This window comes from Chiloscyllium plagiosum, chromosome 48 (genome assembly GCF_004010195.1).
Source record: "Chiloscyllium plagiosum isolate BGI_BamShark_2017 chromosome 48, ASM401019v2, whole genome shotgun sequence".
NCBI lineage: Eukaryota > Metazoa > Chordata > Chondrichthyes > Orectolobiformes > Hemiscylliidae > Chiloscyllium > Chiloscyllium plagiosum.
The window spans coordinates 6150307-6165690 of NC_057757.1; the positions used below are offsets into that span (position 1 = coordinate 6150307).

Below are 15384 nucleotides of genomic sequence, written 5' to 3' on the forward strand. Positions count from 1 at the left end.
GGGCCTTGGAGGGAATAAGGGGGGAGGTGTGGGCGCAAGTTTTGCATTTCTTGCGGTTGCAGGGGAAGGTGCCGGGAGTGGAGGTTGGGTTGGTGAGGGGTGTGAATCTGACGAGGGAGTCAAGGAGGGAGTGGTCTTTTCAGAACACTGATAGGGGAGGGGAGGGGAGGGAAATATATCCTTGGCGGTGGGGTCCGTTTGGATGTGGATTGGTTCCACAGGTAGGCGCAACATTGAGGGCCAAAGGCCCTGTACTGCGCTGAAATGTTCTATCTTCTTTGTTCTATAAAGTCTAAGAGATTCCAATTCTAAACCTCTCCACTCCTCTATTTCCTTTTAAAAAGACACTCCTGAAAACCTACCACTTCACTCAAAACATTTTGTTGTGCCCTAAATCCTCACAACGTCAGATTTTGCACTGACCACAAAGTGCCTGGATGGCCTCTCACTGTCATGAAGTTGCTATATAAATTCAATTGTTGTTGCTGTGGTGATCCTAACATTGGACCACCTTATGGAACACTAACTGAGGAATTCGAAAAGAAGGTTTGTTATGGGGAGGGGGACAAAAATCCATTTCAACGAGCAATATGAAGGTCAAGGGGTTACCTGATTGAAAGGGCCTCAGGGTCATAAAGGGTCATACACCAAAGCCCTTGACCCTTTGCACTTCGCTCGGGCAGTTCTGCGCATGTCCAGCAAGCCCCGCCTTCCCCCTCGTCGTAGATTGGTTCGACGCCCCCCCGTCAATCGCAACCAATCCCCTTCTCACTATTGGTGCAATCCGGCCGCCCCGGGGAGTGATTGGAGAGATCCTGATGGCGCGGGTAACCCCGCCCCCCCCACCATCCCCGATCCTGAGTGGTCCGCCCGCCCGTCAGTCGCAACCAATGCCCTTCTCACTATTGGTGCAATCCGGCCGCCCCGGGGAGTGATTGGAGAGATCCTGATGACGCGGGTAACCCCGCCCAACCCCACCATCCCATCCCCGTTCCTGAGTGGTCCGCCCGCCCGTCAGTCGCAACCAATCCCCTTCTCACTATTGGTGCAATCCGGCCGCCCCGGGGAGTGATTGGAGAGATCCTGATGACGCGGGTAACCCCGCCCACCCCCACCATCCCATCCCCGATCCTGAGTGGTCCGCCCGCCCGTCAGTCGCAGCAGCGGGAGCCAGTCGGAGCCGCCGTGGTGGGCGGGAGCGGTTATAAAGCAGGCGGCTCGCGGCGGGCGGTTGGCCGTTGGCGGACGATGGCGGTCAGTGTGTTCACGAGGGTGGCCGGGCTGTCGGGGGCTCTGGCCGTGGGCCTCGGCGCTTATGGGGCGCACGGTGAGTCTGTGGTGACTCTCTCTTTCCCCGCCGCAGTGGGGAGTAGGACGGTGACCTTCCCCTCCCCCCCCCCCGAAGCTGCGGAAGCGAGGGCGCTGTTCGACTGTGGAAGGCTTCACACTCCCCACCGCCGTCGACGTCTCTCTTACTTTTCCCCCAAAAACCATTCCCACTGGGCGGGCTGCCAGCCAGCAGCTGGGTTGCCTTTGGTCGCCCTCTTTGGGCCTGCCAGTCTGCAAAGTGATGTCCAACTGGGCTATTTGACTGTGGGTGGCCTCACAGCTTCTGGCAGGGTCTCTTTGGGGGGTGGGGTGGTAACCTGAACCCCCCCACCCCACCCCACCTTGCTGGACTGGCTCCTACAGCTCCTCACTACTTCCAGGTGAATTGTAGAATCCCTACAGTGTGGAAGCAGGCCATTCGGCCCAGCAAGTCCATGCTGACCCTCTGAAGACTGTCCCACCTGAACCTGTTACTCTGCACTTTTACCCCCTTGACTAATGCACCAAACCTACACGTTCCTGGGTGCTGTGGGTGATTTAGTGTGGTCAGCTCACCCTGACCTGCACACTTCTTGGACTGTGGGAGGAAGCCTGCACAGACACTGGGGTGAATGTGCAGACTTCAGTTGTTCAAGGCTGGGGGTCTAACCTGGGTCCCTTGTGAGGCCGCAGTGCTGATGGTTTGACATTGCAGAGTGGCTGCGTGGTGGATAGTTGGCTGTGCAGTACAAAGTTTAAAATTCACAACACCCGGTTATAGTCTAACAGGTTTAATTGGAAGCACACTAGCTTTTGGTGTGACACTCCATCAGGTGAGTGTGCAGTACAGTGTGTCATCTCTCTCTCTGGTTTGCTGGTTGGGAGTTGCCTTGACTAGGATTCTGTTTTGCCTTTCCTAGTCTTGAGGAGGGTGGGGATCAAATACTGCAACCCCAGGTGTTTTACCATTGGACCAGCACCCCCCCCTCCCCCCTGTTTGGATGACTTCTGAGGCATGAATGCTCCCCTGCCTTTTAATTGTAGCCTGGTAAATAGTTGTCTATTTGTTTAAATAGTTATCCATTCCCTTTTGAAAATATCGATTGAACCTGACTTGGGTTTTATTCCAGATTTTATGATCTTATACAGTGTGTAAGGCAAAGAAGACTTAAAACAATTAGCTTAATTGGCTAAATCACTTTAGAAGAATGTGAAAGGGGCTATATGAATGCAAGGTGCTGTGGCTGCTGGAATTCTGAAAGGGAAACTGGAACAGCTGGGAGCATTTGGCTCAGCCAGCACTTGGGGACAGTGCAGTTTGACAGTCAAAAGTTTGTAAATGGAAGCCTGTCTGTTGTTAACCTCATTCTCAAGTCCATCAGGATCTGAAAGGTGGGCCTCCTATTCTGTGAGTTGGGATGTTACAGATTAGACTGCTTGACCTGGATCCTGTGGGTTTATAAAATAACTTGGTGTGTGGGCAGGGTGGGTGTATGTATGTGAGCAGATAAGGATTTCAGTTGTGTTGCAATGCTGAAGGTCATGGATGTGTTTCTTGGCCAGTGCTGATCTAAGTGAATGTTGTGGATGTGCTGGTGTTGGACTGGGCTGAACAAAGGTTGAAAATCACAATGAGGAGAAAGTGAGGACTGCAGATGCTGGAGATCAGCTGAAAATGTGTTGCTGGAAAAGAGCAGCAGGTCAGGCAGCATCCAAGGAACAGGAGAATCGACGTTTCGGGCATAAGCCCTTCACGATTCGATTCTCCTGTTCCTTGAAAATCACAACACCAGGTTATAGTCCAACAGGCTTATTTGGAAGTGCAAACTTTTGGAGCACTACTCCTTTCAGGTAGCTGGTGGAGTAGGATCAATAGGTCACAGAATTTATAACAAAATATCATAGTGTCATACACTGCAATATATTCAACAAACTTAGATTAAGTCTCATCTCTTAGAATAGGTTGCAGGTTTTGATCCATTTGAAAGTAGTTCTGGAATTTACATTGAAGTTACATTCCTGAGTGAATGTCAGGTTTTATAAAAAGTGACATCTCAGCTCAGGCAATGAATTAAAGGTGAGGTTAGTCTAACATTCCAATCTAGTCAGACTAATTCTATTTCCAAAGTAGGAATTTATAAAATGTTGCATGGATTATAAAAAAATTGACTGTCTACAGATTGACATATATTCCATTTTGTTCAAGAAACAATGCAAAGTCACCTGATAGACTTGAATACATGTGCATGAGAGTGTGTATATGCATGGGTGATTGAGGGGTGTATGTGTGCTTGTGTAGTGTAGTGGGGTCACCTGTAGTGTAACATGAACCAGAGATCCTGGTTGAGGCTTCAATGACTGATTGGGAGGAATATCCCTGTCTAGCGATTGTTGCATGGTATCAGCTTGGCTGAAGGAGCAGTCCTCAAAGTTTGCACTTCTAAATAAACCTGGACTATAACCTGATGTCGTGTGAATTTTCAAGAAAATGTTTACATAGCATCACTGGCTGTCCCAACATGTTGCATTTAGTGGGGCACTTAAGTGCCTGGTCATTGTTGCAATGCAGCAAACAGTCACTATGTACACAGCAAGTTCCCACAAAGTCAGGTGATCTGGTCACTCAGTTGGTTAAGGGGCTACCACCATGTTTTCTCCCTGGAACTGTTACCCTTTCCAGTAAGGAGCCACTGGATACCAGTGGACAACAGAAACCCTGGAGAATTATTTGGGGTAGTTAAGGTTGAGACGTGCTAATGTCTTTTTCTGTTGACTTTTGCAGGATTTCGACGCAGTGACCGCGATGATTATTTGAAAGAGGTGAGGCAAAAAGCTGAGCATCGGGATGGTGATGGCCTAGTGGCATTGCTGAACTGTTAACCCCGAATGTTCTGGGGATCTGGGTTCTAATGTTGCCACAGCAGATGGTGGAATTTGAAATAAAAAAAAGTCAGACTCTGACCATGAATCCATTACGGATTGTCTGGGGGGGGGTAAAAAACCCATCTGGTTCACTAAGTCTTTTAGGGAAGGAAACTGCCATCCTTAGCTGATCTCCAGCCTACATGTGACTTCAAATCCACAGCAATGTAGTTGATTCTTAACTGCCCTCTGGACAACTAGGGTTGGATAATAAATCTGCTAGCCACTGATGCCCTCATACTATGAATGAAGAAAAAACAATTGCACCTTTGCAGAGGGGGCCATTTGGCCCATTGAGTCCATGCAGGAACAATCCAGTCAGTCCAGTTCCTGCAGCCCTGTGAAAGTCTTTTATCCCTCTGGCATCTCGTTCTGAGATTGTTCATCGCCTTGGCCTCCACCATCCTCACAGACAAAGTTCCAGCAGAATGCCATTTGGCCCCTCAAGCTTGTTGCACTATTTGCTACAACTGATGGCCAATCTGGTTTTGATCTTGGCACTTAATTCCCTTCTACCTATATGCATATTACCTTTGTTACTCCAGAATCTTCTTAGCTTGGCCTTAATAGTCAATAACCTAGCTTTGTAAGATACAATCTGTCACACCAGTGACACTGAAGAAACTTCTCATCTCCTGAATGAGGCCCCTTATTTCTACTAGTTCTAGTGCCTCCCTTGAGGGGAAGCAATCTCTATCTGACATTTCAGTTCCCTTCACAAACTTAAATGTTCCATTGTTGCTACCTTTTTAAAAAGTTCTTCCCCTCACTCCCTTGTTCAAAACTTTTAATGTTTACCCCTAGTCTTGTCATCAGCTAATGGGACAAGTTTTCTTTGCCTACCTTATGTAAATACATCTTAATCTTGTTGGTGGGGGTCCGTTGAAGTTGCCAGCATCCATCATCCTGTGCCAGGCTGATTCTCAACCCTCATTCCTGACACCCTCCCCCAAAAAAAACCAGGATCTGTTTCTAACTGCTGCTCCTCCATCTTGAGACATTGACATTTAAAGCATCTTGATAAATGAGTCAGTTTCTTGAACAATCAGTAGCAAGCTCCTCCAGTCATTAATATCACCACTCAGTTTGAGAAGAGAAACCTAATGTTCACCTGAAATTGCATACTCCCCTTGCAGATTCCATTGCTCCAAAGCGGACAGCCCTAACTTCCCCCATCTAACCTTGGCACTAAAAGTCAATATCCTGGAATCATTCTGGTAAATAACTCCATGTTCTGCCTAAGGTCTGGCCTGTGATTTCCTTGTGCAAGAAGTGCCTTTACGTGCTTTTATTCTGTGTTGGAGCAGGTTCTCATTGTCCATATTTGGATACTCAGGTGGCAAGAGACTCCATGAATTGCAGGTAGTTTCATGACCAAAACTTTCTGGTCATGACTGAGGACATCTAGAATTTGCCCTAGAGCTGCATGGAGGCTAGATTGGGCAAGGTTGGCAAATTTAATTCCTAGATGCATTAGTGAATTGGTGAACTTTATAGGATTTTTCATCTCGAGTTTCATGATTCCATAATGACACTTGTGGTTTATTTTAACAACTTAAATTCATAGTCATGGAAACAGACCCTTTGGTCCAGCTAGTCCATGATGGCCATGTTCCCAAACTAAACTAGTCCCATTTGCCTGTGCTCAGCCCACATTCCTTGAACCCTTCCTATTTATGTATTTATCAAAATGTTTTGAATATTGTAACAGTATGCATATCTACCACTCTCTGGCAGTTCATTCCACACTAACTACTCTGTAATAAAAATAAATTGCCCATATGTCTTTTTAAAATCTTTCTCCCCTCTCCTTAAATATACCCCCAGCTTTGAACACTCCCACCCTAGGGAAAATATTCTTACTGTATTTTAATAATCTCTAAGACCCCCTCAACATTCCAGTGTAAAAAGACCCAGCCTCTTTTTATAATTCAAGCCTTCCAGTCCTGAAAAATCTTTTCTGAATCCTCTCTAAAAATCCTTCCTAGCTCTTCAGGGGGTCAGTGTGGACTTAAGCCAAGTGACCTGCTTCCACACTGTAGAGATTCTGATAATCAAAGTCTGATTTAACAGGATCAAATACAAATTTACCATGAGTTTTGTTTCTCACTTCTAGCCCTCTAAAAATATCAGGTTTTTAAAAATGGCGTTGCACTGGTGTTAGCCATTTATGTTCTTGGATCCTTAAGCGTATGAGCTTGTGAACGAACATGAAGAACATAAACAGAAGGCCATTCAGCCCCTTGAGCCTGCTCCTCCATTCTGTTAAATCACAGCTAATCAGCTAACCTCAAATTTGCATTCCCAGTCATCCTGATGACTTTTATTCCTGTCCTCTTGATTAGCAAGAACCTATCTACTGCTTCTTTAACAACTATTCAAGGATTCCACTTTCTCCATCTTTTCCAAAGATCTGTGACTCTCTGACCATAGGAGAAAATCCTCTGTTTTAAGTGGGTGGTGACTGATTTTTAAATAGCCCCTGGTTCCTAATTCTTCCATAAAGGCAAGCCATCTCTCCACATCAACCCTGTCAAGAATTATGGTTCAGCCAAATCACTACTGTTCTAAATACCAGCAATCTGTCCAATGTTTCCTCCTGGGACAAGCCATCATTTCAAATAAATCTGAAACTGCTTCTGCATATGCTCATACATAAAGCATGGAAACAGCCCCTTCGGTTCAAACAGTTCATGCCGAACATAATCACAAATTTAAATTAGTCTCACCTGCCTGCTCCTGGCCCATTTCCCTCAAACCTTTTCAACTCCAAACCTATCCAATTGCATTGTAAACATTGTAACTGTGCCCACATTCACCACTTCCCCTGGCAGTTCATTCTACATGTGTACCACCCTCTGCTTTTCTAAAAAAAACATGCCCCCTCAGTTTTTAAAATCTCTCTCTCCTTTCCTTGCCCTTAAAAAAATGCCCCTTAGTCCTGGAATCCCCCATCCTAGGGAGAAAGCAACAATCAACTTGCTTGTATGCCCCACTTGTCAGATCACCTCTCAACCTCTACACTCCAATGGAAATAGTCCCAGTCTAGTCTTTCTTTATAACTCAAACCTTCCATACCCAGTCATGTCCTGGGAAATCTTCTGAGCGTGACTGGATACAGTGGGTGGCCAGTAGTATACACAGTACTCCAGATGTGTTTCCATCATTGCCTCTTTGCTTTCAATTCCCCTCAATAGAAGTTAGCTTTCCAAAATACTTGCTGTACCTGCATAGCCCTTTGTGATTTCCTACCTGAACACCCAGATCCCTCTGCATTTCAGAACTGTAATTTGTTTGGATTTCCACATACTTTGTTTTTTTTTTTGCAGCATCTTCCTGTCCTCCTCACAGCGCACCTTTCTACCTATCTTGGTCATAAGCAAATATGGTGACCATACCTCATGTCCCTTCACTATCTCACAATATAAATTAAGTACTTGACCCTGTGATCCACTGCTCATTGCTTTTTGCCAACCAATAAAAGACTTTGACTAGTTAGCAACTTGAATAGACCATCTTCTGTCCTTGTCAGTATTATAATCCTACATTGTAGGCTTGTGTTTCCTGCAGTAACCTTTAGATTTGTTATCAAAAGCCTTCTGGAAATTGAAAAGCTGTACAGCCATGAGTTTGCCTGTATGCACAGGATGTTTTATTTCCTCAGTCTGGAATTGGTTAAACATGACCTCCCTTTAACTAAACCATGCCTACTCTACCTGGTTACCTTGAACTTGAGCCTTGTTATAACACAGCAAACTTTATTAACTGGCACCTTCTGAACCAGCAGAAACTGCACCTGAAATACTGGACACTTACCGTGTTATTATCTCTACAATGTTTGACAGTTGAGTGCAAGTGAGAAGACCCTTTGCCAGTAAGTTTTAGTATGGCAAAGTTGCATTTGTGATTACGCTGTAAATAAAGTCTAATTGTATACTCACATTATCAAATGTGGAACTGGAAAAGCACAACAGGTCAGGCAGCATCAAGGAGCAGGAAAATCCTACATTTTGGATTCCTGATCAAGGGCTTATACCTGAAATGTCGATTCTCCTGCTCCTCTGATCTGGCCTGGCCTGCTGTGCTTTTTCAGCACCACAGTCTAGACTTTATCTCTAGTGTCTGCAGTCTTCACTTTCTCCTACCCACATTGTTTCTATGACTTAGTGTTTTTTGCACTGATCATGTGTACCTTTTGATCAGCCAACTACACTTCTGGTCCCATAGGTGCCAGTTGATGAAATGTTGCTGTATAATCCTTATGATAAGCTAACAGTTCTTGCTCTGCCACCCTCTTTGTACTAAAGTTACACACACTCTTCTGATCTGATTCAACCATACATGAATCAAAGGGGTTTGAAAAATTGAAAGTCACATGGCACCAGGCTATTGTCCAACAGAATAATTTCAAATTTTTCTAAAAGTAATGTTTCAGTATTACAATTCTGCTCATCATATATTAGTTGAGTACCAAACTGGGTGGGTTACTCTGGAGGGTCGGTGCGGACTTGTTGGCCTGAAGGGCCTGTTTCCATGCTGTAAGAAATCTAATCAAATCACACTCTTTCAGAGTGCAACTCCTTCATCACTTCACCTGAAGCACTGATTTCTAATCACACTTTCAGAATGCTTCAGGTGAAGTGATGGAGTTTCACTCTGAAAGTTTGATTGAGTTGGCCTGTAGGGCTAGACCTGATGTCGTGTGACTTCTGACTTTTTCCATCCCAGTTCAATACTGGCGTATCCACATCTTGAAAAATTGAAACCAATGCATCAGCCACCTCTTGCAAACTTCTTTTACAGCCATAGGCTGTAGAACCTGGGCACTTGTCAGTCCACGCTCCAATTTATTTAGTACCACTTTGATTTGAGTTCTTCCCTCCTTTCATCTCCTGATTCAATATGGCTGTTTTCTTCTGTGGTGAAGCCTGACGCAAAATACCACTCACTTGCCAATTCTTCCTTTCCATTATTCATCCTACAGTCTTATTCTATAGGACCAATGTTCATTTAACATTTTCTTAAATATTTGTAGAAATTTCTTCTGGTTAGCTTTCTCTTATTTTACCCTTACAGTAATGATTAAAAAGAATTAGTAATCTTCTAACTTGCTCACCAGTCTTTGAACAATTAATGCTTTTCTTTTTTAATTCGTATCTTTTTTGACCATAAATGTTGAGTCTGTCTGTAAGGTTGTTACTCAAAATGCACCTAAAGCATTTCTCTAATATCCTCAAATGTCTGCCACTGCACTTCTAATGACTGTCCTTTAATCTAATTTACCAATTCATTTTAGCCAGCTGTTTTCATGCTTTACTTTTTTTGGTCTTGGACCCATTCTTTCCTTCCAAATTGAATATAAAACTCAATCCTTGTTGCTACTACCTGGAGCAGTTTTGCTGAGGTTATACCATACCTAGTATAGCATGCTCTCTGGCTGGTTCCAGATTGTAGTGTTCTAAGAAAAAACAAACTAAAATTTGCTAAGGTTTTAAAGCTCAGGAACTGCACTAGCAAAAGTCACATTAACTACTGACTCAAGAGGATTGTTTTTACTTTAATTACTAAAGTGTGATGGATTGGCTTCTGAATAAGCAGTGTTTTAGCCACAGCACTAACTTTATTCTTGTTCTACAGCTGTTTGAAACTGCAAACAAGTACCACTTCCTCCACAGCCTGGCACTCCTGGGAGTTCCCCTCTGCAGGAAACCTCTGCTGGTATGAGACTTTGTTTGTTTTCTTTCCTTCTAGTTTTATTCCCCTATCACTGGCTCTACCAGTGTTCCTTGTACCCTAATTGTGTAGCTAAGTCACCTACAATATCTGCACAACCTAATGAACTACCTCTCCCATTAGTATTCAGAACTTTCCATTGTTTGAGTGGGATGCATTTGGACTTATTTGCCCTCCCTGGATAGCTGGCTTGCATTGGCATTCATCTGTAGTGATTGTCCCTTTATACACATCCCTTATAGCAATCTGTGCATTAGTGTCAGAGTCTGGCTTGTTCTCACTCTGACCTCTTTCTCATCAAGAGTTAGATGGCAAGAAGGTGATTACCAGAGTTTAAACTAAATACCTTCAGAGTTCATATGGCTTAACCCAACTCCAGATGTGTGTAGCTGACACTCTAGATGTTTGCCCATTCAAGACATAGCAGATTGCTTGATAGGCATCACAGCCACAAGCATTCTTTCTCTCTCCTCCCCGCCCCCAACTGCTCAGTCACAGCAGAATCCATCTACAGATATGCTGCAGAAACTTACCTTTAAGTATCTTTTTATTGTACCTTCCAAACCTACGAATGTTAGCATTTGGAAGGACAGATAATGGGAACAGTACTGGAGATCCCCTCCAAGCTACTCACCATCCTGACTGTTGTTCCTTCAGTGTCACTGGATCAAAATCCTGGAACTTCCTCCATGATGGCACTGTGGGTATTCCTACACCAGTGACTGCAGTAGTTCAGAAGGTAGCTTCTCACCTAGAATCTGAGGCCTATTAGAGATGGGCAATAAATGCCCATTGCATCTAAATCCCATTGGCAGATTTTAACACTGATTTGTATTTCTTTCTAATCAAAGAAAAACTTAGTTATTGAGCCTACGTAGGTGGTGTTTCATTCTGCTGACTGAATATTGTTGGATTGTAGGCTGGCTCGTTGCTGACATCTGGCATGGTGATGTTCTGTGGTGCCTTCTACTATCAAGCAGTGACTGGAGACCCAGTGTTCACCAAAGCTGCACCTTTTGGAGGAACCATTCTGATAGTGGGCTGGGCAGCCATGGCACTCTGAGACTGGCAGGAAGCCTGGCAAGGAAGTGCACACTGAGCAGTCCAGGTGGAATTTGACACATGGCTTGAGTGCATATTGGAGTGGGCCCTCTTAAATTCAGTAGTATTTGGAAACCCTCCATATAAGGTACCCGTGAGCAACCTCTACTCATACCAATGGTCTGAAGCCAGTGTTCCAACCTGCTAGGGCTATTTGATCACTTGCTGTGCTAAACTGTTCTTGCCTCCAGTTCAGCTTGTGCCCATTCCATCTTGTCTGTGAAGTCTGTTGTGTGCTCATTAACTTGGCCATGCAGCAGAATCTTAACTATGATGCAATTAGATTAAGTATTGCTGAAAGGACAGATGTTCTCAAATTTGTCCTGATGAAAGACAAAGACAAGAATGCCAAATCTCAAAGGATCACTAATTCCTTTTCTGGGGAAGAAGCAGGGGGCTGATTGTTTGCAATGTGGCATTCTTGAGTTGGTCCTGATTAGTACAAGACAAATTCCATTAGCAATATGTCTCCTTTCAGTAAACTGTCTTGTACCAACAAATTACTAATTTATTCAGAGATAGTGACCTAACAGGTTCAGCTGTTCCTGTTGGGCCATGTTTTTCATGTGGCTGTAGTGGGAGTGCTTGTCTGAAGTCAGCTATCTTCCTTCAGGTTACTGTTTGAGGTTGGGATCTGACTTCTCTAAACCACAACCTCCTTGTGCCAGTGAGTTGGGCATCACAATGGCACTGTTCTGCATTGGGCTGAATCATTGAAGGCACTGGTACATGTATCCTCTTCTGGAATATTTATCAAATTCAGTTGGTGGGAATGTAACATCTAATGATGGGACAGAGATTGTGACCTGTTGCTACTGATTGAGATCCTGTCTATGGGCCCATTTTAGACTTGATACCCTTTTGAGTGGGGAGAATATTACTAGACCCCCTGCTACCTTGATTTGACTTTCAAATTCAGAATCAACTTTGCTTGTACTGATCTGTCTCTGAGAAGACACTTTAGCAGGTGCAGTGGATTTATAGAATTTATATAATTGTGACACTATGAAAATGTAATGCAGTGCTAAGTTTAGTGATATACATCAATTCACTGACTTTTAATTGAAACAGACTTTTGTATAAAAGTTGTTGTAAAATAAACTTATTGCTTTGTATTTGTCACTCGTTTTTTGAAACAAGATAAAATCTTAATTTCAAAATGAGGGCTGTCTTGGAGTGGAGAGTAAATATAAGGGTCAAGTCTTTGGTTCATGTTTCCACTTTAGTGAAGACATCTCCAATGAGTATTTAAGGCAGAGCTGGCTTCTGGAAGTTGAAGAATGTTGGGGGATGGGTAGAATATGAAGCAGCCTCAAGGGGCTGAATAGTCTCCACTTTAACACATCTTCATGAAATTCCCAGTACAGTATTGTTGAGCCCTGCCCTATCAAATGCTGTCTTTCAGATGAAATGCTAAATTAACACTACCTCTTTACCTGGATGTACAATGTTCTCAACTATTGGAAAAAGGTTGGGGGCTGGGTGGATAGGGGAGTTCTGTCAGGATCACTTTTTCCCCACTATCTCAAAATAGATTCCAAAAATAACATTTGCTGGAAAAACCTGGTAGGACTGGCAGAGAAAGCAGCTAACATTTCAGGTTCAGGGGTCCACTCCACAGCACTTTCCCTGTCCCAGGTAAAGTAGCACTTTCGCCTGTACTTTAGTCTACTGTATTCACTGTTCACAATATGGTGTCCTCTTTGGGGGAAAGAAAGCATAAACTGACCACTTTGCAGAACACCTTTTTGATCTGTCGACAAAAATGATCCTGAGCTTCCAGCTGTCTGCCACTTCAACATACCAGTGTTCCCTGGTCAGCATCTGTTTCAGGCTTGCTGCAGTGCTCCAGCAAAGCTTAGCACAAGCTGGAAGGGTAGTCCCTCATTTTCTCAAACTCTACAGCTCTCTGGATTCAAGAGTTCATCAATTTAGGGCTTAAGCAACTCCTTCCTACATCCTTACTCCCACACACCAGACCTTATGTGGTCTGCAACTACACACAATCCATTGTAGACCAACAGGAGACTGGAAGAACACAGCAAGCCAGGCAGCATCAGGAGGTGAAGTCCACATTTCAGGTGTAATCCTTCAGTTCACAGTTAATTGCCAGCTACTAATGGTGCCCATTAGGAGCTCCTCTTTTTCCCAGGCTGACCTTTAACTACTTTCTGATTTTGGATCACCTATCATTCATTTTTTTTCTCTCTACACAACTACCCACCATCTCTTCACTACCATCCCTTCTGAAGAAAGGCCACTGAACCCTACTTTCCATGGGTGCTACCAGATCTTGGGTTTTTTCCAGCAATTTAAGATTATGTTGCAAACTGTTCTCAATCCTTCCACCAGTGGGGAACAGCTTGTCATTCTCCACAGGGCCCTTGGGATTTTGAGCACTTCCATCACATCTTTGTCTTAACCTTCTCCAATGGAGCTGACTCATCCTGGAAGCCATTTGTGGGAAACTTCCTGCATCCTCTCCAGTCTGCACATTCTTCAAGTGTGCTCCCAGAGCTGGATGCAATAATCAGCTGCAGCCAAACTAATCTTATAACCTCCTTGCTCTTTACTCTGTGCCCTGATTAATGTGGGCTAGGGTACTGTATGCTTTGGTTAACTGCTCACAATCTTCAATAATTCTCACTTGTCTACCTCCGTTTTGATGGAGAGTCACCAGACTTAAAACATTGCTTCCTCTTTCTCCCTAAAGATGTTTTTTGTTATTTGGAGTAGATTCCCTTTAAGTTTTTTTTTAAAAATCCTGGATTCTACTGCAGTTTCCACAATAGCAGTAGAATAGCATTTATATAGTGCCTTTAACAATAATACAGCCCAAGGTGCATTGAGAAAGCCTCCTAAAGCAACACTTTGACCCTGATCTGCTGAAGGAGATATTCATCCAGCTGACCAAATGTTCAGGCAGTGTTAGGCTTCTAGAAGTTTCTTAAAAAAGCAAGTGTTCAGGAGGGAAATTCCAGACCTTAACGCTCAGGTATTGCTGCTAGTCGGAGGTGGGTACTGCAGTTGCTGGAGATTAGAGTCCAGAGCAGTGGTGCTGGGAAAGCACAGCAGGTCAGGCAGCATCTGAGTAGCAGGAAAAAAAAATTGATGTTTCAGGCAAAAGCCCATCAGGAATGATGAAGCACTGCTGCTAGTGGTGAGGCTTCCTACCCTCTGCCCAGCATTGATGGTTTGAGAGTCTGGCGTTAGATCAATGGGGAGGTTGGAGGGTTGTGGGACTGGAGGAGATGAAGGGGGAGGGTTCACAGAAGTGGGAAGGGTTCAAATGTAAGATTGACAGTTTTAAAATCTTTGTCAGACTGGGAGCCAATGTAGGCCAAAAAGCCCCACAAGATGGTGAGCAGGACATTGTCTAAGTGAAGATGCAGGCTAGCAGAGCTTTGGAGGAGCCGGAGTTTGCAGGTGGCACCACATGAGACACCAGGCAGGACTCCACGAGATTAGCCAAACTTGGGCAGTAAGGGCGAGATAAGGGTTTCAGCAAAAAGTCTAGGTGACCATCTAGAGGTGAAAATAAAAGGGAGATTGCTTTCTCTTCACAAATGCTACCAGACCTTTCTTAAGCAGAGTTAATGTTTTGAGTCCAGTAAAACCCCTTCAGAATTGATGGTAGATAGGAAAAGTCCCTTGGTGGTGGTGATGGCTCATATCCTGTCTGTAAGATCACATTACCTTATTTAGAAATGTACAGTAAAAGGTTGACTAAAAAATTGATTCCTCTTTCATTCAAAGTGTTTAACTCTCTTTAACTGTTGCACCAAATTTTCAGTTGAGCCAAAGTTCTTCTGATTGAAGATAATCAGAAAGACAAGGGTGTAGTGGTCATGTCACTGCACTAGTAATCTAGAGCAAAGTGAGGACTGCAGATGCTGGAGAGTTGGTCAAAAAGTGTGGCGCTGGAAAAGTACAGCAAGTCGGGCAGCATCCGAGGAGCAGGAGAGTCGATGTTTCAGGCATAAGCCCTTCGTCAGGAATGTGGAGGGGGAAGGGGGCTGTGAGATAAGCAGGATGGTGGGGCAGAGCTGGGCCGTAGAAGATAGGTGGGAAGGCGTTAGGTGGATGCAGGTGGGAGAAGTCATTGTGACAGGTCAGTGAGAAGGAAGATGGACAGGTTGAGGGCAGTGTCTGGATCAGTGGTGCTGGAAGAGCACAGCAATTCAGGCAGCATCCGAGGACAGGCAAAATTGACGTTTCGGGCAAAAGCCCTTCATCAGGAATAAAGGCAGAGAGCCTGAAGCGTGGAGAGATAAGCTAGAGGAGGGTGGGGGTGGGGAGAGAGTAGCATAGAGTACAATA

At 44.4% G+C, this 15384-nt stretch overlaps 1 protein-coding gene across 1 annotated transcript; it reads left to right on the forward strand.

Annotated features, from left to right (window-relative positions):
* The first annotated feature begins 1129 nt into the window (after positions 1 to 1129).
* tmem256 (transmembrane protein 256) lies at positions 1130 to 12179 on the forward strand. The gene is made up of 4 exons (XM_043683572.1): positions 1130 to 1327; positions 4091 to 4128; positions 9868 to 9948; positions 10883 to 12179. The coding sequence occupies exons 1-4, from the start codon at positions 1249 to 1251 to the stop codon at positions 11024 to 11026; spliced, it is 342 nt and encodes a 113-aa protein (XP_043539507.1). The 5' UTR covers positions 1130 to 1248; the 3' UTR covers positions 11027 to 12179.
* The last annotated feature ends 3205 nt before the right edge of the window (positions 12180 to 15384 follow it).

Coding starts and splice junctions, on each gene's coding strand:
- tmem256 (XM_043683572.1), top strand. CDS start 1,249: ATGGCGGTCAGTGTGTTCACGAGGGTGGCCGGGCTGTCGGGGGCTCTG. Junction 1,328..4,090: donor CGGCGCTTATGGGGCGCACG/GTGAGTCTGTGG, acceptor TGACTTTTGCAG/GATTTCGACGCAGTGACCGC. Junction 4,129..9,867: donor GCGATGATTATTTGAAAGAG/GTGAGGCAAAAA, acceptor CTTGTTCTACAG/CTGTTTGAAACTGCAAACAA.